The following is a 27591-nucleotide window of genomic DNA, read 5'->3' as shown; positions in this document are numbered from 1 at the left end:
GCAAGCCTATCTTCTTAGATACCTACTTATCCCCAGGCTGACAGTGTTCATCACCCACTCCCTACTCACATCTCTTACACTAACATGTTTAGATCTCTCCTTTGCACTCATCACATTCTAACTTTCATCATATCTATCCATATATCCATCTTGTCTTGGCTTCTAGATCATAACCTTGAAGGCAGGAACCATGGTCTTATTCAGCTGTGTGTCAATTTCATTGACTCTTAGGACATTATTAATAAGTGGTTTTGAACAATAAAACAAATTTTTATAAAGTGCTTTCAAGTTGACTAAGTGCTTTCTTCAGAATCACCTTTTGAGGTAGATAGGAAAAGAACTATTACCCTAATTTTACACATGGAGAAACTAAGGCTCAGAAAAGGAAAGTGACTTGTCCAATGAGGTCATAGAGCTATTCAGGAGTGGAGTTTGGATCAAGCCCAGATCTCCTGACTCTAAATCCATTGCTCTTTCCACTATAACACTGGCTATGATAAAGGAAGGTCCTAATCCCACTTTACTTAATAAGTGAGGAAACGAGCTGAGAGCAACTAGATACTTTGTCTAAGGTCACATGGAAAGTCCTCAAGAGAACCTAGTTTCCATACTATCTTTAATAAGAAACTTCATAATTTTCTAACCCAGTAATGTACTTCTTTTAAAATAAAGATTTCTAAGGAATTATAAACCCATAACTATGGATAACAAGTAGAAAGACATAGGATCTTAGAGACAGCCATCAAACACAAAGTTAAAGGTAAACAGGTCCTTAAAAAACAAAATGTTAGAAAAGAAATTATTAATTAGAAGGGAGTTTAGAACAAAGACTAGTGGGATAAGAGGATGTTATTTATTTGTGTATTTATTTTACTGATCATCAAGGAACTTGACACTCCGAAGATTCAAAGGGGACAGAGAACCTACCCTGACAGATTCCTGGACTCATCATCCAGTGTATCACTTACACTAAATCTGGTCAAAGTACATAAACACAGACGAATGTTTCTTTGTGCTTAATTTACACATACTTCTTGACTCTAAAATAGGCTTCTTACTACCATGGAGGGCAAGAGAGAACCAAATGGTAATAAAGTTAAGACCCTATGAGTTATTATCTTATAGCCTCCTGCAAGGTATTACAAATATGCTAGCTAGAAACTTCTCTCAAGGACATTTTACTTCAAAATAAGGTAGGCAAAAAAAACTTTGAATTTCAGAGGCCATTCCTAAAGAGTTATTAGTACAACATGATAGACATGTAGGACATAACAGGAAAGCATGCTTTCTTGGAGGACCCCACCTTGAGGACAGTGTAGAAACTGGTGAAGGCTGGTTACTCTCAGAAACTCCATTGCCAGGAGAACTGTGGTCACTGTCTCCATTGGTGCTCCAATGGTTTGCCTCTTCCTCAAATTCTTGCCCAGACATAATTCTTTCAATCTCTTCCTCTGATATCTATAGTAGGGAAGGAGAATCACATGTCACGGGAATGCAGCTTATAATTTTAGAAACATAACATGTAAGAGGTAGAAGGGGTTACAAATGGCACCACAAGGACTGGAATACTCAACACAGAATACCTAGAGCTAGAAGAGAACATATAATATTAGAACTGGAATCGACCTCTGAACATAGAGCATCAGATTCTACCCAGTTCAATGCAACCATCATTTCATGGATGATTAAACTGAGGCTTAGAGAAGTGATATAACTTATTTAAGGTCTCAAAGTTAGTTACTATAAGAAGGAAGACTAGAACTCAAGCCTCCCAAGTCCCAGCACAGGGTTCTTCTATCCATTGCACCACAGAAATGGCTGACATGAGTAAGGATATTGTCCTTATACCAGTTGTATAGTTGGTTCCTGGGGTATTTGACACTGCAAGAAATGAAGTCACTTGCTACTTATTTACACAGTTTCTTCTTTTATTTTCTGGTCACATGTAGAGAAAGAACAAATAATTTTTCTTAGGGGGCCTAGAAACTATGGGAACAAATTACAAAGCATTTTATAAGCCCTATCCAGACAAATGGTATCATCAATCAGCAGGACTTTTACTAGGTTCCCCACTAGCAACAACTTAAGACAAGGTGATGACAGGATTTATTGGAGGCTTTTCAGGGATAGAAGGATCTGTTCCATTTTAGAAGGGACAGCCAAGCCCTGTCCATCAAATGTTAAAGAGATCTGTCAGTATGTCTGGGTGGTAAAGAGGTTTTTTAGTATGTTTATGTAACTGAGACAATAATGAACACCTTGAACTTAGTGGGTCCCCATTTGAAAGATATTAGTTTTATAGAATGTAATAAGCTACATTTGTTTTATCATTCAATGTTAACTTTTGGAGGATCTTTAGAACATGGAACATTAGAACTGTATGGACATGGTTGAATGTCAGGGATAGAAGAAGCCTTGGAACACCCCTATGTACTTGGGTGTGATGACACATGCCTGTAAATCCCTATTATTGAGGATGAAGAAGCTGGTAGATCTCCTGGGCTTAGTCTTTCTGATCTACAGAGGGCCATGCTAATGGGGTATCTTCACTGAGTTTGGCATTTGGTGATCATTCAGAAGCAGGTGGCCAACATGTTATGTTAGGAGAGGTGAGCTGGCTCAGGTTGGAAATGGAACACATCAAAACTCCTGTGCTGATCAGAGTTGGGTCGGGACTATAAGTGATCTCTGAACTTCAAAGCTAGGGGGGAGAGAGAGAGAGAGAGAGAGAGAGAGAGAGAGAGAGAGAGAGAGAGAGAGAGAGAGAGAGAAAGAGAAAGCCCTATTCTTTAAAGAAAAAGAAGGGAAGGGAAAGAAAAGGAAGAAGAAAAAAGAGAACATAGAAGGTAAAGAACACAGAATGCTAGTCCTGGGATAAGACCTACAACATTAGAGCTAGAAGGAATCGCAAAGATAATCCAGTCCAACCCCAATTTGTGTTTTAGATGAGGAGATGAATGCCCAGAGTGGGGAAGTACTCTGTCCATGTCACATAGCTAGCTAGGTCACACGTAGACTCAGTACTCAAACCTAGGTTTCTTGAATCCTGGTCCCAGGTTCATATCAACACATGATTTAAAACCTATATATTAAACATAGGTCTGAGCCCCTGGTAGATTATTCTATAGAAAGGCTAGAGTCCCTAACTGTCTAAAGAGACAGTATGGTACCACAATAAGAACATAGATAAGTTCACAGAAAACTTGTGTTTGAATCCTGGTTTTGTTATTAATTATTTCTATGACCATGACCAAATCATTTAACCTCTATAATAATTCCTGATACCTTGTTTGTAAAGTGAGGAGGCTGAATTAGTTGATCTTTCCAGGCCCTTTCCATTTCTAAATCCTGTGATTTATGCTTAGGAAAATCCTAACACAATTTGATCCACACAAAAGCAGTTAATGGTGACAGCTGTTCATTGGGGGGGGGGGCAACATTTAAGAATTGTCATGATGCATAAACTTTCTACTGCTGGAATTCATTATAACCTGAGGAGATGAGTAAAATATACCAGAGCTCTAAAGTTTTCCTTTTATGTTTGCAATCAATGTTATTACATATCCTAGAATGATTGAGTAACAGGTCTACTCATTTTGGAAGGGTGAGGCTGCCCATGATCACACACAGATCAGAAGAGATATCTTAAGATAGTCTTAAGAATTGCTAGAAAAATAGCTTTCCACCAAGACCCTGCTGCATTGTCTTAAATTGTTAAAAATCTTAAGGATGTTTTTGCAGGGCAAAGACAACTACTCTTCCATGGGTCCTGGCATGAGGGGAAACTGGCTCTGGGACAGATGTAGTCACGAGGTTTGGGGGCGAACAGATGGGAAAGATACATACTGCCTGGTAGGTAGGGCATAGTACTAACCTGGACAGGCCCAATGCTTTTGTTCCTGCCCCCTGGCATGCCATCTTCTCTGATTGCTGAAAGGAAACAGATGCCAGAACAGTTAGAAATACATCTCCAGAAATATGGAATAATAACAACAATAGCTCACTTTTCTTTCTATAGCACTTTACCGTTACAAAGCATTTTTCTCACAACAACCTTGTGAGGTCAACAGCCCAAGAAGCTGGGAAGGACTTTAGAAAACATGTTAGAACACAGAACACACAACAGGAGAGCCAGGAAAGGCCTCGTGAAGGAGGCACCAGGACACACTGTCATGGAGAGTTGGAAGCACATTTCCTAATTAAATTCCCTTATATAAGAAGGAACAGGTTCATAGAGAAATATATGAAAGTGAAGCAAAGGAAGGAATTAGGAGGATAAAAATACAGAAAGAAGTTTGTTTTAAAAAAACTCTAAAAAAAACACTAAGCAGTTTTTAGCTTAAAAGATAAGTCTTTTTTATCTTTATATAATAGTTTATGTACAATTTTTTTCTTGGGGGAAGGATGAGGCTGGCAAATAATAGGAATCAGAAAGGTATCTACTGTATGTACTACCAGAGTTAAGAGATCTACCTTTGGGTTTTGAAACTGCCACTTGCTCTCTGCATGACCTTGGGCAAGTCACTTAACCTAGCCCCAGTTTCCTCTTCAATAAAATGGGGGTAATATTTTATTACATACTTAACATGGTTGTAAGGAAAGTGATTTAAAGGTCCTATTTATTCCTAGTCTACAAAACTAGAATCCTCTTGAGGACGAGTCTGTATATTTTCATGTCCAACATAAAAACAGATGCTCAATAAATGAATAAACAATCTTCCTTTATCTTTCCCACATTGATCAAATTTATCAGATCACATCAATTTGTTGCTGTTCTGATTCTATAATCTTCAGTGTTTTTTAAAAATATGTAATTTCTTGGTAAAGACTGGAGTGGCTTGCCACTTCTTTCTTCAGCTTATTTTATAGAGGAGGAAACTGAGGCAAATAGAACTGAGTGATTTGTCCAGGATCACACAACTAATAAATATCTGAGGCTGGATTTGAATTCAGGTCTTCGTAAGTCCAGCCCAGTGGTCTATCCTGATTGCTATCTGAATATCAATCAGCAATTATTAAGTGCTTATTATGTGGCAGGAATTGTGCTCAGTGCTAAAGGCACAAATACAGAAGTGACACAGATATAGTTCCTGGCCTAAGGAACTTAAATTGAGAGAGGGGGGAGTGTTAAGGGGGAAAATAGTTCACAGATGATATTCACAAAATAAAAGTCCCCCGAAGGGGGAAGAGGTATTACCAACAAGTGGAGGAAATCAGCAGACTTCTTAAAGGAGGCAGCATTTGAACTCTTGATGGTTCTCCCCAAGGTCATGGAGAGACAAAGATAGGGAAGGATAAGAATGCAGTGATATTCCTGATTCTAGGAAAACATTCAAAGTCTGATTTCTTTAGAGGTAGGATAATGCAATAGACAGAACACTGGACTATGAGTCAGGATTCCTGGGTTTAAGTCCTAGCTAGCTCTATAACTTATTGGGCTGAATGACCCTGGGCAAGTCTCTTTCTTCCCTATAGACACCAGCTGCCCTAACCATAAAATGAGGGTATTAACATATAATAGGTAAGACAATAGTCTTACCTATGGTACAGAAGTGTTCTAAGGAGCAGATAACAGATGCAAAAAGTATAGAATCATCAAACATTTATTAAACACTAGGTGCTAGCCAACTAAGCTAAGCAATGAGTGTACAAAGACAAAAACAGTCCCTAACCTCAAGAAACTTACATTCTAATGGGGAAAACAACATATACATAAAACAGCACATTACTGATAAATACAGAATTGGGGCAGCTAGGTAGCATGAGCCATAGGGAATATATGATCGTAGCTTGGCATAGTGTCTGGCACATAGTAAGTGCTTAATAAATTACTAATTAGTCAGACATACACTTTAGGAAACGACCTATTATTATTATTATTATAAAACTAAAGCAAAAATCAGTTTTTGAAAGTGAGAACAAGAATGATCAAATATTTATTATGTATCTGTTATAATCCCTGATACTAGACCTGCTAGGGGAGATATGAATATTATTAAAACCTACTACCCTTCAAGAGATTACTATGCACTAGTGGGGAGAAAATGTATATACAAATAACTAAAATATGATAAAAAAAAGACTAGATGGCTTCTGGAATCCCTTTGAAATCAGATGCTGGGACTAATGGATGATGGATACACAGAATGTCCCAAGGACCTATCCTAAAACCTCTCTGGCTTGGTAGGACCTGCTGAACTCTCATTCTGTTAACTTCAAGAACTCAGGGCTCTCTCCATTCTATTATGCGGAAAATCTTAATAGAGGATACACAAAGAACCACAGTAAAAATAAGGGTAAATGCATAAAAATATCATTAGGAGAAAGATAACTTCTGGCTGAAACTAACCCCAATATTCCAACAAAGCATTTTACTTTTTTCCTTTTTGTGTGTGATTATCATAGATTTTCTTCAGCCATTCATGTTGAGTCAGCATGTTGGAGGCATAATCATTGAAATGTGTTCCAGGGATCAAAGTTATGGAATCTAAGCCAAATGTTTACTGTGTACAAAGCACTATGCTAAGCACTGAGCTGAGCACGTACTTTGATGAGGAGACAATATCCGTAAGAAGTTTCAGCTGCAAGTAAGATGGAAAAGCCTTTTGGCCCTTAAGGCAGAAATAAATGGTAAGGCATTCTCTTAAATATCAATTCCTCTGATAAAATCATATCAGTTTCTGACATTTGATGGTGCCAAGGACTTTGTTGGTGAGAAATAACCTAACCTGTATCTGAACATGAATTGCTGTTCTAATATTGTGGCTCAGCAGTCATCTACTTAAACACTTTTATTGATAAGAAATTTATTACCTTCTGTTTATATTTTAGGCTAACTCTGGTTGTTATAATGTTTTTCCTTCTTTCAAGCCAAAATCAAACCTTGTGCTACTTCAGCCTTCTGGGACCAAGGAAAATAGCCGAATCTTTTCCCATGTAACAGAAGGAGTAGCAGAATATAGTAGAAAGGCCCTTGAACTTGGAATGGGCAGACTTGTGTCTGAGTCCCTACTGTGTCGTTTACTAATGTATTTACATGAGTGAATTATTTAACCACTGAGCATTTTAGTTTCCTTCATCAAAAAAATGGGAAGAACAACTTTCATGAAGTTTTGGTGGGGAAAGTACATGGGGTAAACTCTAAAGTAGTAAAAATTGAAGGCGCAGCTGGGTGGCTCAGTGGATTGAGAGCCAGGTCTAGAGACAGGAGGTCCTAGGTTCAAATCTGGCCTCAGACACTTCCTAGCTGTATGATCCTGGGCAAGTCACTTAGCCCCCATTGCCTAGCCCTTACCATTCTTCTGTCTTGGAGCCAATACACAATAATGACTCCAAGACAGAAGGTAAGGGAGAAGGTAAGGAAGGAAGGAAGGAAGGAAGGAAGGAAGGAAGGAAGGAAGGAAGGAAGGAAGGAAGGAAGGAAGGAAGGAAGGAAGGAAGGAAGGAAGGAAGGTGATCTATTATTTCTACTAGTACAGCTCTGCAAGACATTTATAGACTGCTGTCCCCTCTCCCTAAATCTCTTTTCCAGGGTAAAAACTGCTAGGCTTTACTTCCAACCAAGAGAACAAGCAGTTTTGAGGCACTAAAGGTAACTTCTAAACCCTGGTATTAGACCATTAGTAACAATTCAATCCTCTGGTTTTCTTTGAAGATACTGAGGCCCACGGAGCTAACTGACTTTCCCAAGGTCCCAGAGCTAGTAGATAGGCAAGTCAAGGCTCAACCTCAGGTTGTTATCGTGCACAACTTTTTCCTGGTTCTGTTCACTTCACTTTGCATCATTTCACATAAGTTTTTCCAGGATTTTTTGTGATAATCTTGTTTGTCATTTCTTATGGCACAATAGTATTCTATTACAATTGATTACCACAACTTGTTTAGCCATTTCCCAATTGATGGACATCTCTTCAGTTTCCAGTTAGGTACAACTGGGTGTTTGAAGAAGGAAACAGAACACAACTCTAATATCTTTGTCAAGAAAATCCCAAATGTGGTCACAAAGAGTTAGATGCAACTGGAACAACTGAACAATAACATAACTGTGTATCATAATTACATGAAAAATTTTGTACATTTTATAGAAGTTTGCCCTTTTAAGGCTTAAATCAGGTGCTGCCTCCTCAACAGTCTTCTTTGAATATGATCAATCTCAGTTTTAAAGTAATCTCTTATAGAATAAAAGAATTTTAGAACTGGAAAGGACCTTAACAGCCTCTTCTTATGGCCTTGGAGAGGAAACAGAGAATATTCAAAGAATTATGAGACCCCATTTCAAATCCTAGCTCTGAAACTTATCATCCACGTGACAACAGATTACACATATCATGGAATTATTCTGAGAAAAGTAACTTGAGACCAATAAAATATTATAGAAAATTTCTCCTTCTTCCTCAAGTAACTTGTCATACATTGCCTGAAACTATCCTTTGCTTTAAACTCACTAGAATCATCCTTATTATGTATACCTTTTTCTCTATTAAATTACAAATTTCTTCAAAACCAGATCTGTCATATCACTTTTGTAGCTTCAAACAAGTTCAGGACCCTGCATGCTAAAGAAGGCACTTAATAAGTATTTGTTGAAATTAGGGTTTTTTTTTTCCTTTTAGATATATTTCATTGACATAATTAGTTTTTATATTATTTATATTTCCTATTATAATTATCTTTCCCCATACTCCCTTAGAATAAAAAAATTAAACAAAATTTAAAAGCCCCAATATCTGTAAAATTAAGTAATATAACTTAGTAATATATAAGTAATATAAAATATAAAACTAAGTAATATATAAAAGTAGAGCTGGGGTTCTCAAATTTCTTCTTTTAAAGCCAAGTTGGTCATTATAACCTTGTAACCTTCAGTTTCAATTGTGTGTTGTTTTTGCTACTGTTGTTCCTTTTGTTTACATTGTTGTAGGGACTGTGTATACTGTTTCCTGATTCTATTTATTTTAGATCAGTTTCTAAATCTTTCCATACTTCTTTGTTCATTCATTATGTTCTTCATTTCTGACAACACTGTAGTGTTAGTATTCCTTTACCATTTATAAAGCACAATTTGTTAAGCCATTTCCCAATCAGTGGACATCTACTTTGTTTCCAATTTTTAGTACCACAAAAAGTGCCCTCTATATATTTTGTGGTACATAAGGTCTTTCTTTTTGCCACTGACCTCTTCCAGGTCAATAAGTAACAGTGGAATCTCTAGGTCAAAAGGGTAAGATCATTTTCAATATTTTCTTTTAATTATTTCAAATTACTTTCTAGAATTACAGGATTATTTCACAGCTCCCCCAATAGTTCTTCCATGTTGTATAATTCTTAGAAGGAAATGTATGTTTTATAATCTATAATGTAAAGTTTAAATTCTTTTGAGAATAATTTCAGGATAAGAAATTTGCCATCTCCCCAGAATCCAGACAACGAACCTGTTTGGTGAAGGCACCATGAAGATGCCTGAAGAGCCTTCACTGGACCTTGAAGATCAAAATTGAACTTTGGGGAATTGAATGAGTTGAATGCATTTGTTTTGAATGTACACTCTTATGCCAATAGGGGACTGCCCCAAATTGGCTTTTTGTCAATGCCGCTAGTTTTATCCTTTTCTTTTATCCCCAAATTCCTGCAATTTAGAAGTTGACTATGTTTACAGATCCACCGAAAAAAAGAACAATCTTTTTTTGCAGGCTCTCAGGGGGAAATGTGTTATTTGGAATTCTGGGGGTCCCATTTAAAAGTATTTTACAAACTTCCTGTGGACGTGGGGGTCTTTGAAACTACATTTTCCGTGATCCAATGGGTTTCTGGTTTTGGACGTGGTGACGTCCCCAATGTATAGCGCAGCTTAAATTCGGAGGTTGGCCTTGAGATGAGCTCTTTGGTTACTGAGGGAAGATGGGAGGAGATGCAGACGGGCGGCATTTTTTGAAATAGTCAGGCGTGGTCGTATATATTTTTTCCAACATGGCCATGGTAATTAAAACATTAATTTTCCTCATAATATCAGCCTTTATCATTTTTAATCCTTACAATGTGCCCATCTTTTCCAGACCTTTCTACTATTGACTATTTCCACTATTTGTTATCTTTGCCAGTTTTGCTGACTATGAGGTCAAATCTCTTAATTGGCTTGAGTTGCATTTCTTTTATTATAAGTGACTTGGAACATTCTTTCATATACTTGCTAATAGTTTGGAATTCTTTTGAGAACTGTCTGTTCATATCCTTATTGACTATGAGAAATTGAAATGAATTTTAACACAACTTTTTAAACTTTTTAACCAACAAATGAAATAGACTCCCATAAATGAAATAAGCTCAATAATTCGGCTTCTTTAGATCAGTGATGGGCAAACTTTTTAAAGAGGGGGCCAAAGGAAAGGAAATGCGCATCTGTCAGTCTGTTTCTAAGGCATTTTTTCATTGTATTGTATCCTACTCATTGTATTCATTAGATTAGGAATAATATTGCAGGCTGGTTAGAACATTTCAGGGGGCCACATCTGGCCCTCAGGGCGCAGTTTGCCCAGCACTGACTTAGATCTCTCTTGATCTCTCTCTCTCTCTCTCTCTCTCACACACACACACTCTCACACACACACACACACACACACACACACACACACACACACCCTTCAATTTCCACACAAACTAACAGTTCCCCAGCCCAATCTTAATTCTCTTTCTCTCATTAGAAATCTAGTTACCTTTTTTCCTTAATAGCTAACTAAGTAGCTAGTTAATTTAATTCCTAAGAATTCTCATTGTGTGAGAGAACTTTCAGAGAAGAAAAAGAAAAAAAAATTTTTTTATTTTTTATTTTGGAGGAGGCAGCATGGTGCAATGGAAAAATTCCTACCTAGGAGTACTAGACCTAGATTCTGGTGCTGTCTCTGTTACCCTCCTTAGCTTCAGTTTCCTTATGGGATTAGACTGTTCAGATATCTTACCTTAAGCCTTCTTTATTCTAAGGGAGTTTTGCCACTTTTAACATTTTGTGCTCTAAGATCTCGTCTAGTATTAACATTCATTGTTCTTAGCTCTAATACTCTGTTTCAAGGTTGCTTTCAACTAATATTTGATGTATGCTTCAGAGTCCATTCTGCCTTTAGCAGTTTGTAGTCTAGGTCTATCAAATGTTAAATGGTTTAATGCTGCGTCAAGTCCATCAGGCCCAAATGCTTAACGTAGTTTAGTCTTGCCTTCTTGTCAGTGACCAGGAGATGTCAGTGTTTCCCTCTCAATTGGCTACTAAGGCTATGATAAGGCAAATACAGATAGCTTTTGTAGCCTTCACCAAAATGCACACAGCTACCTCTCCCCTCCAACCACTCACTTGATAAGGAATGGAGAAAACTTAGCTGACTAGCACAAGAGGAAAAAAAAAACAACTCTTCAAAGTGAAGGTTGGCAGACTATATAGCAGCCCCTAAAACCTAATAGTAGGAGATGCTGGTAAATTTTTAACAAATGGCTAGAAGGGAGGGGGCACACTTTTGGGTTTAATCTGCATTATTAACACTTTTTCCATCACTTTTCTAAATCTAGTCAATCAACAAAACAATAAATCAAGCCCTGATTTGTAGCATTTGCCAATTTCTGAGGTGTAAATGCTTGCTGAAAATTTAACAAAAGCTGGTTCCAGCTGCTCTAGCACACCCCTACAATAGGGAAGATTCAGGGGATATACTAAACAGATATCACAACTGATATATCTTTAAGAAGGAGCCAGGCAGCAAAAGCAGGAAATGGAAATGGAAAAAACTCAGTAGAAACTAAATGTGGAGGTGAGAAAGGGGATGTTGAACAATTGTATCAGTCACACAATTAGAAGGATGTCAGAAGACAATTGAGGCAGCCTGTTATATAGCAAGAACACTAGACTTGGAGACAGGAGATAGGTTCAAGACTCACCTCTGGCACATACCAGTGATATGACTACAGGTACATCTGTGGGCCTGCCTCATCTTGACAAAAGCCCTTTATTCACAACAACCCTATGGAGTGGGAAATGCCAATATTGCTATCCCAATCTACAGATGAAGAAACTAATATCCAGAAAGAGTAAATGTCTTGCCAAAAAAGATGTTTTCCTATTTATTACTCTTTCCCTCTGTGATGATGGGAAAGTCACTAGGTCTCAAATTCCTCCTCCATAAATGAGAGGCCTGAAAGAGATGATCCATAATATCCTTTCAGGTTTTAAATCCCAGGATCCCCTGCTAAGGTGGGAGAATAGGCACTTCCAGCCTAGTTTTCAGACTCAAAAGCAGTGCAACAGCTGAAAAAGCACTGGATTTGGCTTTGGAGTTAAAGGACCTAGGTTTGAAACAGACTGAATGACCCAATGCAAAGATAGTGAAGGTCTCTAGTGGAGTATTGATACTCTAGGGATCTGTAGTTGGCTTCGTATCACTTCTTTCCTCCGGGTCTTAGTTTCTTTGTCAAATATAAGGAGAGTATTCAAAATGTAAGGGTTTTTAGAGCTTCAAATCCTAGGGTTCTTAAAGTCCAGTGCTAATTCCATTCCAATGCACTGGTTATCCAAACAAATCCAAAGTCCCCTTTTCAGTCACTAGCCAGTCTTATCAGGAGAGATAGGAGAAAGAACTCTTCTTTATGACTTGTAAAAACACTTGATGTCAGTCCTTTGGATAAATCAGTGACCCTGAACAAGAACAATGCATTGCCCAAGACCTTTTATGTCCTAAGGTTCTAACTTTCCCAGTGGGTTAAATTCAATGAATGTTGAATCTGGAATCAGGAAGACCTGGGTTCAGATCTTTACCAGCATTTACTAGTTGTCACCTGACCTCTTTAAATCTTGGTTTTCTAATCAACAAAATGGGAATAAGAGCTACAGTACCTATCTTACAGAGTTAGGAAGTCTGAAATGGCACAGTAAGCATTATATAAATATTAGTTATCATTATCAAACCAAAAAGCACCCCATGAAGAACTCTTGTCAAGCATTCAAACAATGATGAGCCGTAAACTACAAGGCATTAGCCTAAGGAATCTGTTATTGGCTCTGAAAACTAAGACCTTTCTGAATTTCTCAAAGAAGCCAAGAAATGGACACTTGTGGCAAATTAAAAAACAAACAAAACTCTTTTATCTTCTGTCTTAAAATCAATTGTATTGGCTCCAAGGCAGAAGAGCATTAAGGCTAGTATTGTAGGCTTGCCTAGGATGATCCTGCTAGGAAGTACCTGTGGCCACAGTTGAATTCAGGACTTATTGTCTTTAAGCCTTGCTCTCAATCCACTTAGCCACCTAACTGCCCTCAGCAAATTTTAATAGAAATCACATTGCTAATGTAATGATCTCTTCCTCTCAGCACTTTTCTCTGTAATATCACATCTTAGAGAGGTTGACACATAATGCAGTGATGGGCAAACTATGGCCCGTGGGCCAGATGTGGCCCCCTGAAATGTTCTATCCAGCTGAGCGACATTATTCCTGATCTGACAAATACTAGTAGGATACAATACAATGAAATTTCAAAAGAGATACCTTAGAAACAGACGGACAGATGAGCATTCCTTTCCTTTGGCCCCCTCTTTAAAAAGCTTGCCCATCACTGTACTAGAGTTTTGGACTTAGAGTGAGGAGACCTAGTTCCAATCTCATTTCTGATACTTACTAGCTACGTGACAAGCTCATTTTAAAAAAAGTTTCCTTGAACAGAATATTCCTAGATTTTATCATGGCTTCTGACATAATCTCTCATGTTATTCTTATGTAGGTTAGATGACAATACTATTAAATTGACTTACCAGACCCCAAAAATAATCATGAATCAGTTGATATTAAACTGAAATGTGGTCTTTAGTGATGTCCTGACCTAAGAGCTCTCCTTTGCCCTGGGCTATTTAACATTTTTGTCATTGATCAAGAATAAATATGTAGATTGCATAGTTGTCAATATTACAGATATGAAACTGGGAGGGATAGCTAACATTTAGAGAACAGAAGTAGTTTCTTCTTTCCCCCTGGCCATCAAAATTTTTTTTCTAAAAGCTATAGGAGATAAGGAAAAAAAGATTTTGAGCATTTAGTGAACTGTAAATACAATAGCAGTTTCGCCTCCTCCCTCCCAAATGCAAGATGAGATAAATCACTGCAGCTTGTCATGGTCAGACCACCTCTGCAGAATTCAATTCTCCACATCACATCTTTGAGTGGCTAGCATAGTGCCTTGCCTCACACATGTACGCTCTTAATACACATGTTTTGGATTATTGGAAAAGTGCACCTCAAATTTTCTTAACAGGAAGACCTATCACATAAGCATTTGGTACCCAGCTAGGGTCATGATTGTAAATTCCTTGAGAACAAGAACTTTTCTTTGATTCCCCCCCTAGAAAAACACCATGCATTTGGTGTGATACTTCGTGATACTTGCTGAACTGAGTTGAATTGGTCATAACATTAGAGGACAGAATCACATTTCTGAAAGGGGTCTTGGAACACAATGTTAAAACTAGAAGGGTTTTCAGAGCATAGAAAGTTAAGACTACAGAGCAAGAAGGACATTGCTACTCCAAAGCCAATAATGCATATTTTCTAACTTTAAGGTTTGCCTCTTTCTCCACAACAATCCTGTGAGTTATATGGAATCAGTATATTTAGTCCCAATTTACAAATGAGGAAGGTGAGGTCCAGAGAAATAAAAGGATTTGCCCATCAGTCACAAAGATCCTACCAAATAGAGCCAGGATATGAATCTGCATCTCTGAACTTCAATTCTAATACTCTTTGTACTACATCAGGCTGTTCCTATGCTTATGAAATATAATGTACAGAATATTCATTTAGAAAGTGACCTTAAAACTTACTGTTAGATCATAAAGTCACAGAATTAGCTTAGATGAGAATTAGTGTAATAGTAGTGGATCAAGGCAGCTAGATAGTTCAGTGGATAGAGTGCCAAGCTTGGAGTCAGGAGAACCTGTGTCAAATAGGACACTTCCTAATTGTGTGACTGTGGGCAAGTCATTTAAACTCCTTTGTCTCACCCTTCCCCTTCTGTCTTAGAGTTGCTACTAAGACAGAAAGTAAGGGTTTAAAAAATAATAAATGGGTCACTGCTGGATGAGAACTAAAGTAGATTTATAGACTTACAATCTTTGGCCTAACCAGGCCTGACATGAATCAGGAAATATTCTTATCCTGGATTTGTTTCCATAATGGTGTTACATTAAACCAGTAACAATGAAAATAGCATTACTAGATTCCACAGACCATCTAAGCCAGGGGTCGGCAACCTTTTTGGCCGTGAGAGACATAAACGCCACATTTTTTAAAATGTAATTTTGTAAGAGCTGTACAGTGCTCACAGTGCGTGCTCCTGTAACAGTGCCTGAAAAAAAATTGACTTTATGGCTCCTGCAGAAAGAGCCATATCTGGCCCTCAAAAGAGCAGATATGGCTCGAGAGCCAAACGTTGCCGACCCCTGCTCTAAGCCCTTTTAGGCTTGCTGTTTAGATGTCTTGAGCAAAAAGGAAAAAAAATGGCAAGAGCCTGCTAACTAGTCTGAGAAAAACAACATTCTCAACATAAGAATGCTGGTAAAGCCAAGGAGAGAGGAAAGCCAGAAAAAAAAGGGGTCTTCAATAAAATGACTGAGAAAAGCAGTCAAATACAAACATTTGAAAGAATTCTTCCATTCATTTCCCCCTAAAGCAACCAATTAGTAAACATTTATTAAGTACCAACTTATGTGTGCCAGCAACTACATAGAAGTAAAGGAAAGAAAAGACAAAAGCAAGACAATCCCTGGTCTCAAGAAGCTTATATTCTAACAGGAGAGACAATCTTGTACATTCAACCTACACATCTCTCACATTCATCCCTTCCTCTCAATTCAAACAGTTACTCTCCTAATTCAGATCCTCATGACCTCTGTCCTGGTCTACTATAATAGCCTAACACTGGTAGTCCTATTTCTAGTCTCTTTCCTCTTTATTCTGTTCTTCCAATGAACCACCAGTATAAACTTAATTCACATTTCTAATCATACCACTCATATTCAAAAGCTTTCCTGACTCCTACAAGATCAAGACCACACTACTAATGCTGTTGTTCAAGGCTTTCTACAATCTTTTATCACCTTTATTTTCCACTACACTTCCTTCTTTATGAATTCTAGGCTCCTCCCCAAATGAACAGATTTCTGTCCCCTGAGGAACCCCTGAATTTTGCCACCAGTCTCAGGTTATATTTATCAGATGCTGACCCATGATTTAAGGTCCCATTCAAAGGTCATTTCGGCCAAGAGGACATCTCTGATCCTCTCCCCATCCAAAGTCAGAAGAGATGTCTTCCTTTTCTATGCACTCACATAGCTTGATGTCTTTCCCTAACTACATTGATCACCCTTGGGCTTGTGAACAGTAACTGCCTGGGCACTGGTCTTTCTACCCCACTAAGCTAGGAGTTCCCTTGGGGGTGTCGGGGAAAGCAGGAAGGAAAGGACATGTCTTATGACTCTCAAAAGTCCTTTATAATTTATAAGGTGTGGTTATAGACCTGGTCTTAATGGATTCCTCACAATAGCTCTGTGAGTTATTCTTACAGCAACCATGATTTCAATTCAATTCAACAAATATTTAACTATTGCCTACTATATGCAAGGTACTGTGCATAAGGCCCTTGGGATACACAGACAAAACCAAAATAGACAGATTGCTAAGAGTTTACTTGTGGCGCTGGAGGGAAGGGGAAAAGGGAATGATAAATGGTGCACAAAGAAATACATATAGGGTAATGTGAGGGAAAAATGCTCCAAATCACTATTGATTAGAGACATGCAAATTAAAACAAGTCTGAAATGCCTATCAGATTGGCTAATGTGACCAAAAAGGAAAATGAAATGTTGGAGGGAATGTGGGAAAATTGGGACACTAATACATTGTTTGTGGAGCTGTGAAATAATACAACCGTTCTGGAAAACAATATGGAACCATGCCCCAAAAGGACCTATTTGAACAAAAATACTTTTAATAGCTCTTTTTTGTAGTGGCAAAAAATTGGAAATGGAAAGGGTGTCTATCAATTGGGGAATGGCTGAACAAGTTGTGGTATATGGTTATAACAGAATAACCATAAAAAATGATGAATAAGATGAGCTCAGAAAAATCTGGAAAGACTTATATGAAGTGATGCAAAATGAAGTGAGCAGAACCAGAAGAACACTGTTTAGAGTAACAGAAATATTGTACAATGATCAACTATGAAGGATTAAACTATCATCAGCAAAGCATGTTCCAAAATAAATCCAAGGGACTCATGATGAAAAATACTATACACAGCCCCAGAAGGAACTGCTGGAGTCTGAATACAGATCAAAGCATTCCACTTTTCACTTTATTTCCTTCATGAATTTTTTATGGTACATGTGATATGAGTCTTCTTCCATGGCACGAGGAATATGGAAATATGTTTTGCATGACAACACTGGTATAACCTATATCAGACTATTTACTGCCTCAAGAAAAGGGGGTGAGAGGGAGAGAATCTGAACACAAAATGTCAAATAACTGTCAAAATTTGTTTCTACATGTAATTGAAAAGCCTCCACAGAAAAAGTAGCATCTGAATGAAACCTTGAAGGAAGGTAAGGACAGCACAGAGGAAGAAGGACTCTTTTCTAAGCATGTGGAATAGCTTGTACAAAGTCAGGAGAAAAAAAAAGTCAAGTTAGGGAGAAAAGATGAAAGAAGATGGGAAACTGGTTGGAGCCAGATTGCAAAGTTCTTTAAAATACCAAGACAAGGGGTTTGCAATAAATCCTAGAGGCATTAGGAAGCCATGGGAGATTTTTGAGCAGGATGGTCATAAGATGAGACCCTTGCCTTGTGGGGAAGGGGGCAGCTGTACAGAAAAGGGAAATTGGCCAAGAAGACTGACTAGGAGGCAATTACAATGCTTTAGGGAGAAGTGATTATGGCTAGGACTTGGGTACTAAATATAGAAGTTTAAAAAAGGGAAGAATTGGAAAAGATGTAATAGAGCTCGAATGAACAAGACCTGGCAACTGATTAAAGATGATGAGGCGGAAAATTGAGTCTCAGTGAGCCTAAATGATTTACCTAGTCTCTTGGGTAGCAAGTAGCTGATGCAGGATTTGAATCAAGGTCTTTTGGCTCTAAATTCAATGTGTGTTCTACCACACCACATTGCCTGCATAAATGTCTTTATTCCTCTATGGGGGGAGAGAGAGAGAGAGAGAGAGAGAGAGAGAGAGAGAGAGAGAGAGAGAGAGAGAGAGAGAGAGAGAAAGAGAGAGAAGACTGTGTCTCTTAATGATTATTGATTTGAATTTCCCAAGCTCAGTCCCTTGCAGATAAAGGACACTTCAAATATGTTTGTTGAGGGAACTGTTGGCTGCCTAATAGAGTTCTCACGTAATGAAACTTAGTAAGGACTGATAGAACTGAGAATATTACATCTGAAAGGGAATTTAAAACAAAGAATTTTAGAGTTAGAAGGGAGCTCAGAACAGGAAATGTTAGATAGAAGGGTCCTTAGAACATAGAGCATTAAGAACTAACTTGCATCTGGACAAAAATCAACATATTTAGTAAAAGGAATGACACACTAGGGGATAACTATAGACCTCTTATATATGAAGAATTAGATGAGTAGCTTAGGAACTTCAACTAAGTATCTGGGGCATTTTCTTTCTCTNGAGAGAGAGAGAGAGAGAGAGAGAGAGAGAGAGAGAGAGAAGACTGTGTCTCTTAATGATTATTGATTTGAATTTCCCAAGCTCAGTCCCTTGCAGATAAAGGACACTTCAAATATGTTTGTTGAGGGAACTGTTGGCTGCCTAATAGAGTTCTCACGTAATGAAACTTAGTAAGGACTGATAGAACTGAGAATATTACATCTGAAAGGGAATTTAAAACAAAGAATTTTAGAGTTAGAAGGGAGCTCAGAACAGGAAATGTTAGATAGAAGGGTCCTTAGAACATAGAGCATTAAGAACTAACTTGCATCTGGACAAAAATCAACATATTTAGTAAAAGGAATGACACACTAGGGGATAACTATAGACCTCTTATATATGAAGAATTAGATGAGTAGCTTAGGAACTTCAACTAAGTATCTGGGGCATTTTCTTTCTCTTCCTCTAACCAGTGATTCCTAAAGTGGGTGCTACTGCCCCCTGCTGGGTGCTGCAGCAATCCAGGGGAGCAGTGATGGCCACAGGTGCATTTATCTTTCCTATTAATTACTATTAAAATTTAAAAAAAAATTAATTTCCAGGGGGCAAAGTAATATTTTTTCTGGAAAGGGGGTGGTTGGCCAAAAAAGTTTGGGAACTACTGCTCTATACTAATCAGAGCAACTGGTAACTATATGAACTTTAGTGAAAATTTCACCCTTCAAAAAGTGAAAGAGGAAACAATGGAAATGCTTATTTGACATAATTCTAATTAACAAAGAGTTAGCTTAATAGAAAAAACATGGAGTCTTAGAGTCTGCTAGGAAAGAAGAGAATTGTACATGTATAACCTAATTGAAGGAGATCTCAAAAATTCAGAAGCAAAAGCAAAAGCAAAGAAAGCTGGCTCAAGAGGTGGCTCTCAAAATAAAATTCTAAGGACTTAGCAGAAATTCTTCCAATGAGAAAGAAAAATGGGCACCACCCAAAAAGACTTAAAAAGAGTAGATGCACAGGTAGCTCATTAAATTCAGATTTCAAAAAGGCTTGCACAGAATATGGAAATGAGTAAAGATAACTGGATAGAAAAATAGCAAGGTCCTAGAAAGAATGTATCTGCAAGGAGCAGGCAGGTAGCACAGTGAATAGAGAGCCAGGCCTGAAATCAAGAGGGCGTGGATTCAAATCTGGATTCGGATACTTCTGAGCTGTGTGATCCAAGGCAAGTCACTTAATACTAATTGCCCAGAATTTAGAATTGATACTAAGACTACAGATACTAAGGGTTTAAAAAATGAAAAAAGGTATTTGTAGTACAAAATTAGCTGAGGCTAGCAAGGAACTCTAAGGACAACAGAAAGGAATTTGGAATGAAGGACAAGAAAAGGATCACAGAAAGGATAATGCTGTTGTTCAGGGCAGACAAGCTGATAATGGAGAAAACTAAGAAGACTACACTACTCAACTTTTTATTTTGCTTTTATTTTCTCTTCCAAGGAGAATGATCTTTGGACTTGAAAGGATAAATCAAAAATTATTCACAGGACTGGAATGACCTCCAGGAATTGATGCAGAGTAAAAGGAGCAGAACCAGGAGAACATTATACACAGAGACTTGATACACTGTGGTACAACTGAATGTAATAGACTTCTCTACTAGCAGCAATGGAATGATCCAGGAGGATCCTGAGGGACTTATGAGAAAGAACGCTATCCACGTTCAAAGGAAGAACTGTGGGAGCAGAAACACAGGAGAAAAAACAACTGCTTGATCACATGGGTTGATGGGGATACCATTAGGGATATCGACTCTAAACGATAATCCTAGTGCAAGTATCAATAATATGGAAATAGGTCCTGATTAGTGACACATGTAAAACCCAATGGAATTGCAAATCAGCTACGGGAGGGGGGTGGGAGGAGGAGAGGGAAAGAACATGAATCTTGTAATCATGGGAAAACACCCCAAATTAATTAATCAAATAAAACCCAAACCAGGCAACTAAGTAAATAAATAAATAAATGGTGGGTGAGGTTGATCAGCACAAACAAATAACAAAAATTATTCACAGGGAGCAGAAAGCCAAGATAAGTGAGGAAATGGTCTGACAGTACCTAATAGTTCTCAGTGAGTTAAGTCAGCAGTTCTATAAAACGTTTGAGAGGATGTAATTTCTGAGCTGCTACTATTAGTTTCTGAAGGAAAGAGAATAGAAGAGAAATGGAGAAAGGCAAATGTCCCAATTTAAAAAAAAATAGAATCTACAAACTAGAGTTCTATTTCTTGACATAAATTCCAGAACACATTATTAAGATGGTTTTTGAACACTTGGAAAGGGAATAGTGATCATTAAAAGCCTGCCTAGCAGGTAATATCAGACTAATTTAATTTCCTTTTCTCACAGGGCAGACTGGTATATAAAATGAAAGCTATAGACCTAGTTTACTTAGATCTTAGCAAAGCACATGATAAAGTTTTATATGTTATTCTTATGTTTAAAATGGGAGATAAGGTAGCATGGATTCAAGTTCTACTTTTGATATACACCAACTATGTGATCCTGGGCAAATCACTAAATATTTAGCTAGCTCTCTAAGACTATAAGTTGCATAATAGCTGCTGATTTCCACTAGTAAAGGCAGGTTCCTCACTGGGAGGGAGGGAGGGAGAGGAAAAAGGTGAGTGTGTGTGTGTGTGTGAGAGAGAGAGAGAGAGAGAGAGAGAGAGAGAGAGAGAGACAGACAGACAGAGACAGAGACAGAGACAGAGACAGAGACAGAGACACAGAGAAATAGACACAAAATGTAGTAAATGATGATATGGTATCAACATCCAAAAGTTGTGCCTATCATAGAGATCTAAACTTGTCCTTAAATGATCAACATTTTAATCAGTGACATGTGTGAAGGTATAGTTGGTATACCTGCCAAATTTTCAAATGCCATGAAGTTTGGAGAGTTATCCAACATAAATTGGATAATCCAAGTCAGAATATCCCAAGAGGTTTTGATAGGTAGTATTGTAGGCCAAATCAATAAAAGTTAATGAGGATAAATGTAAAAAGTATGACACAAGTTCAAAATCAATTTTGCAAATGCAGGATGGAGAAGGGATGGCTAGAAAGCAGATCCTATGAAAAAGATCAGGGATTTTAGTGCACTACAATCTCAATGTGAATGAATAGGCTAGCATGGTAGTCAAAATAGTGAATATTTTCTTAGGCTGCATTAAAAGGAATAATAAGAGAGCAAACAGCGCCAGGTTATTCTGCCTTGGTCAGACCACATAGAGAATAAAATGTTCAGTTCTGGGAATCATATTTTAGAAAAGACACAAGACAAACTTGGCCATAAGTGGGTAGCCAAGATGATGAGAAGATCAGAAAACATGAACTATGAAGATCAGTTGAAGGATATGAAGAGAAACCCTAGAAAGACAATCCAGGTATTGCCTTTAAGTGTATAGCAGGTTATGACATGGAAGGATTATATTTGCTCTGCATAGTTCTAGAGGTCAGAACTAAGAAGAATCATTACAAAGCTGGTAGTAGGAAAACTTTGCTATCAGTTAAAGCAATACCAAAATTAGAATGAGCTTTCCCAAGAGGTAGTAGGTTTCTCCTCACAAGAAGTTTTCAAGCAAAAGCTATAAAACTGTGTTGGGGATATTGTTGAAGATGCTTGGTCACAGATGAGATTTGTGCTAGATGCATCAAAGATCTTATCCAGTTCTTAAATTCCAAGATTAGAATATAGATCATGAGAACACAAGGACATTGAAAAGAACTGGAATGAGAAGATGTGTGTCCACAGAGTTTCTTTTACCTTTCCTGTTCATCCCCATCTGTAGGCACTTGAGCAGGCGACAATACTGACATCGATTCCGCTGTTTCCGGGACATGACACAATTCTTGTCGCGACTGCATCTATATACCCGTTTGTTGCAAATGCTCCTCTTGAAAAACCCTTTGCAACCTTCACAGGAAATGATACCATAGTGCAACCCTGTAGCTCTATCTCCACAGATAAGGCAGGTTCGTTGTTCAGCTCGATCATCTGGAACAGAAACTAAAAAAAAGTTCTTGTTAGAAAATGACCTAGGAGCTAAAATAAAGAGTTTAAGACTCCTCTTGCCACAAAAGTCTCTTTCACCTCTGAGTCCTACTCTGAATTTAAAGAAATGCCGGAAGCTGGTATAAACTCTGGGAAACTCAGAAAATATAAGGGGTAACTCCATGGGAAAGTGTAGACAAGACCTAGTTCAAGTCACAGAACATCAGAAGTGTGAGCACTGTTTATCTGGGATATAGTGGTTTAGTGCCTAAAGGTACCTTTAAAATGAAATTTTGACAGGTGCTTATGTGAAGACATTATATTCAAGGCACTGTGTTTCAGGCTAGGAAACACGAAGAGAAAAAACACCACAGTATTTGTTCTCAAAAGAGCCTAGAGACAAGACATACATTTTGCCTTTATTGACACCTTAGTGTGGTGTATATGTGCGGCACCAATTTCAAACCAATAGGACCTGAGTTCAATTCCTCCTCCTAATATATACATAGTCTTATGTCACTTACCATGACCCTGAGGAAATCATGCAGACTGAGTACAGAGTTGCCACCCTTTTCCTTATACCAGTGAAAATAATAAGCCCAGTTACTCTCCCTGTCATTAATAACACCACTTCATTTTTAATAATTATTATTCCAAATTTTTTCTCCTCTCACCAACAGTTCACTAATTATATTTAGAACAAATGACTTATTAAGAAGGCTGAAGATAGGATGTCCTTAGTTCCTCTAACCTAGTTTTAAAAACTTCTCAGGAGCAGCATCGTCCCCTTACTCTTCATCTTCTTCTAAAGACATCGCTACTATATAGTAAGGCTAATCTCTCTGCCTCTGCCCTTGGTTCAATTCACTTAGCTCCTTAAAGTCCTGAAATGATTATTAGGATGGCTTCAGAAAAACCTGGTGAAATTAATATGATCTGATACAGAGTGAACTGAGTGAAACCAGGAGGACATTGTTCACTATAACCCGCAATATAAGAAATGCATTAATAGTGACATTTTCCATTGCTCTTCTTTTTTATTTTTAAATCCACTGTGAAAGACAGCTATTCTGATGATAAAAAATGCTATCTATATCCAGAGAAAGGATTCATGAAGTTTGGGTATAGGTTGAAGCATATTTTTCATGATTTCACATGTATAATCAATATCACATTTCTAACTTTCTCAATGGATGGGGGAGGGGTAAGGATGGGAGGGAGGTAAAAAATTTGGAACTCAAAATTAAAAAAAAATGTCATAAATAATTAAAATCCTTACTCCTGTAGTCATGCCATCTTTCTCATACATTTTTAAGCTCTCCTATGGAAACGGTTCCTTCTCAATTGGTTATGAACATGACTCTTTTAACTCGTTGGCCTCATGGATTCACTACTACACTACGCCCAATACATCTCAACTACATCAATTCCTACTTCTCAACCCTGACCCTACCATGTTACTGAAACTGCTCATTTTTTAGTCCCTGATGACTTTCTAATCAGAACCAATGTGTTTTTTTTCTTCCCCAATTTTTCTCCTCCTTGACTTCTAGCCAACTTCTGACCATCTCACTGTACATGCGCTTCTCCCTCAATTTCAGGGGCATTGTTCTTGTATCTATTATCATTCCTTCTTTAAAAAATTTTTATCTTCATAATGAGTGAAATAAAAGCAGGGACAAGTGATACCATTCATATTTTACAGAGAGAAATACTGAGTCACAAGGTAAAAAAATTGTCCAAAGATGCCCTTAAGGAAATGGAGCCTCCTAAATTTCAGATTTGTATTCTGCTCATTATTTTTAGATACTAGAGACTGTTAACCACTCCATCTATCTCCTTTATTAGCTCATGCTCACCTACTTGGCCTTCTCTTCTTTCTGCACCATCCTAATTATAATTCATTAATTCCTATGGCTTTTACTTTTGCTTCTATTTTTTTGTAGATAACTCCCCAAATTTTATCTATGGTACTGACCTTTTGACTCAAGACCTGCATCTTCAGCTCTATAAGGATATTACAACTTGGATATCTTACTGCCATACAATATGTTTGAAAATGAGACTATTATCTTTTCCCTAAGTCTTGTTCTGACTTGACTTTCTGTGGCATCAGAGAAAGTGCTACAGTTAAATCTGTAGGATATTACTTAGGCAGTGAATGAAGAATAGACTGGCAGGGCAAAGCCTGGAGACAAGGAGATTAGTAAGAAAGACATTATTATAGTCCAGACAATAAGGGTTTGAAATACTACAACTAGACTAGTTGGGACAGAGAGGAGATATTTTAGAGTCAGAATGGAAAGATTAGATGAGAAGGGTGAAAGAGGAAGAAAAGTTAAAGATGACTTTATTATTACATAACTAGGTGACTAAGGATGCACCCTCAAAAGAAATTAAATTAAGAGAAGAGACTGGTTTAAACTAGAAAATTAATTTATTATTTTTATTTAGAATATTTTCCCATGGTTACATGATTCCACCACACACACACCCTTCCCAGAGTCAACAAGCAGTTCCACTGGGTTATATATGTATCATTGTTCAAAGCCTATTTCCATGTTATTCATATTTGCAGTAGAGTGATCTTTTAACATCAAAACCCTAATCATATCCATATTGAGCTACATGGTCAATCATATGTTTTTCTGCATTTATTCCCACAGTTCTTTCTCTGGATGTGGATAGTGTTCTCTCATAAATTAAGAGGAATTTAAATTTGAAATTTTCATGAATTTGAAGGGCCTGTGGACCTGCAGAAAAAATATCCAGAAAAGAGCTGGGAATGCAGGACTGAGAATCAGGAGAAAGGTTAGCAGATCTATAAGAAAATTATCCTTAGTAAAATGGTAATTAGTATGCTACACCACCTTAACTGGGACCTCACTCCTGCAAGGCAATCCTTCTACACTTCCTTTACAAAATGTACAATCTTACTTTTCACAGTGGCTCTTCCAAACCTTCTCATCCTTCCTCAAACCTTCCATGGCTCCCCCTCCTCATACTCTCTCAGCTGAGAACGTTGCTTCATATTTTACAGGAAAAAAATGAGGCCATTCAGTAAAAACACTCTCTTCAACTCACGTCTTTCACTGCCACTATCACTAATTTCACCTCTCTGTCTCAGACAAAGAGGTGGCTTTACTCCTTCCAAAACAAACTCCTCTAACTTCCCGTCTATTCCAAAAGATTGGCTCCTTTGTCATCCCCACTATTATTTATTTTATGTCTCTTCCCGTGCACTAGTTTCTTCTCTACTCCCTTGAACCATGTCCATGTTTCCCCATGCTCAAAAAACCTTCACTTGAATCTTCCATCCTATTTATCATCCTGTATCTTTACTATGTTTTGTGACAAAACTCTTAGACCACTACTTTCTCTACTCTTCTCAAACCCCTACAATTTAGCTCCCAAATCTCACCCATGCCCCCTCCAAATGATTTCTTAATTGTCAAAATTTTTTTTAAACCATACTTTCTGTCTTGGAATCAATACTGTGTACTGTATTGTACTGACTTGTACCTTTCTTGCTATCTCCTCCTTCACCCCTATGTCTTATGAAGAGTTAATCTATCTCTTGGCTAAGGCAAACCTCTCTGCATGCATCCTTGATCCCATCCCGTCTTCTCCAGTAGACTGTCCATTAGTGTGTATACCTCTCTTTCTCTCTAATCATCATCATCTCAATCTCTCCCTATCCACTGACTCCTTCCCTGATGCCTATAAACATTCCCATATATCTTCCATTCTTAAAATCCCACACTTGATCCTACCAGCACAGCTAGTTTCTGTACATATCTATCTTCCCCAAATCATCTAAACTCCTCTAACAAACTGGATATCCTTGCTGCCTCTACTTTTTCTCCTCTCACTTGAATGTAAATACTCCACAGTATGACTTCCAATCTCAACATTCAAATGAACCTACTTTTGCAAATCATCAGTGATCTCCTAATTACCAAAATATATTTCCCCCTTAATCATCATCCTTCTTGCCCTCTCTGCAATCTTTAACAATGATGGTAATTTTCTATTGGACATAATCTTTTCTTTTGAATTCTATGACACTGTGCTCACTGTTGATTTCTCTACCTGTCTGATCCTTTGCTATATTTTCATTCAGATCATACTCACTAATCGTGAATTGTCCCCAAACCTCTGTCCTGAGCCATCTTCTACTCTCCCACTGCTTGTTAACCCCATCCACTACTGTGGATATAATCATCATCGTCTCTGTAAAAGATTCCCATTCTATATATCCATGCCTAGTCTGACTGAACTCCAACTTCAATTTACCAACTGCTTTTTTGATACCTCAAATTGGATACCCTAAAGGTATCTCAAATGAAACCCATAGATAATCTAACTCATTATATTCATTCACCTGTTCCAACTTTTCTTTCTTTCCTTTTAGACTGTCCTGTTTCTTTTTTTCTTATTTTTGAAAATAAGTTTGTTTTTATATTCAGCTCCAAATTCTCTCTCTCAAAATAAAACCCATTATAAATATATAAAGCTATGCTAAACAGATTTCCACATTAGCCATTTCCAAGGGTAAAAAAAATCAAGGAAAAAAAAAACCAGAAGTAATGCTGAATCAAAGAATATGCTTGGTTTAATAACTTTTTGGATGTAGTTCCAAATTGCTTTCTAAAATGGTTAAACTAGTTCACACTTTCACCAATCTGCACTTGGATTTGCATTCTAAGGCTATCATTTCTCTACCCAGATACAGATGGTACATTTCATCTTGAGTTCTTTGGAATTATGCTTGGTCACTGTGTTGATAAATTACTAAATTTTCCAGAGTTGATTATTATTATAATATTGCTATTACTGCAAAAATTGTTCTGCTGATTCT

At 37.6% G+C, this 27591-nt stretch overlaps 1 protein-coding gene across 1 annotated transcript in view; it reads right to left on the bottom strand.

The window, feature by feature from the left end:
* The window catches only part of NR6A1 (nuclear receptor subfamily 6 group A member 1), a 64705-nt gene that overhangs the window by 25765 nt on the left and 11349 nt on the right, over positions 1 to 27591 (bottom strand). The window contains exons 2-4 of the mRNA XM_044659750.1: positions 22503 to 22745; positions 3875 to 3930; positions 1304 to 1458 (exon numbers count right to left, since the gene is read on the bottom strand). Of these exons, the coding sequence (XP_044515685.1) occupies positions 1304 to 1458; positions 3875 to 3930; positions 22503 to 22745 (454 nt within the window). The remainder of the gene's footprint in view (positions 1 to 1303; positions 1459 to 3874; positions 3931 to 22502; positions 22746 to 27591) is intronic.

Source organism: Gracilinanus agilis, chromosome 2 (assembly GCF_016433145.1).
Source record: "Gracilinanus agilis isolate LMUSP501 chromosome 2, AgileGrace, whole genome shotgun sequence".
Classification (NCBI taxonomy): domain Eukaryota; kingdom Metazoa; phylum Chordata; class Mammalia; order Didelphimorphia; family Didelphidae; genus Gracilinanus; species Gracilinanus agilis.
Note: the sequence above shows the minus strand (reverse complement) of the source record. Positions and strands in the feature narration are given on the sequence as shown.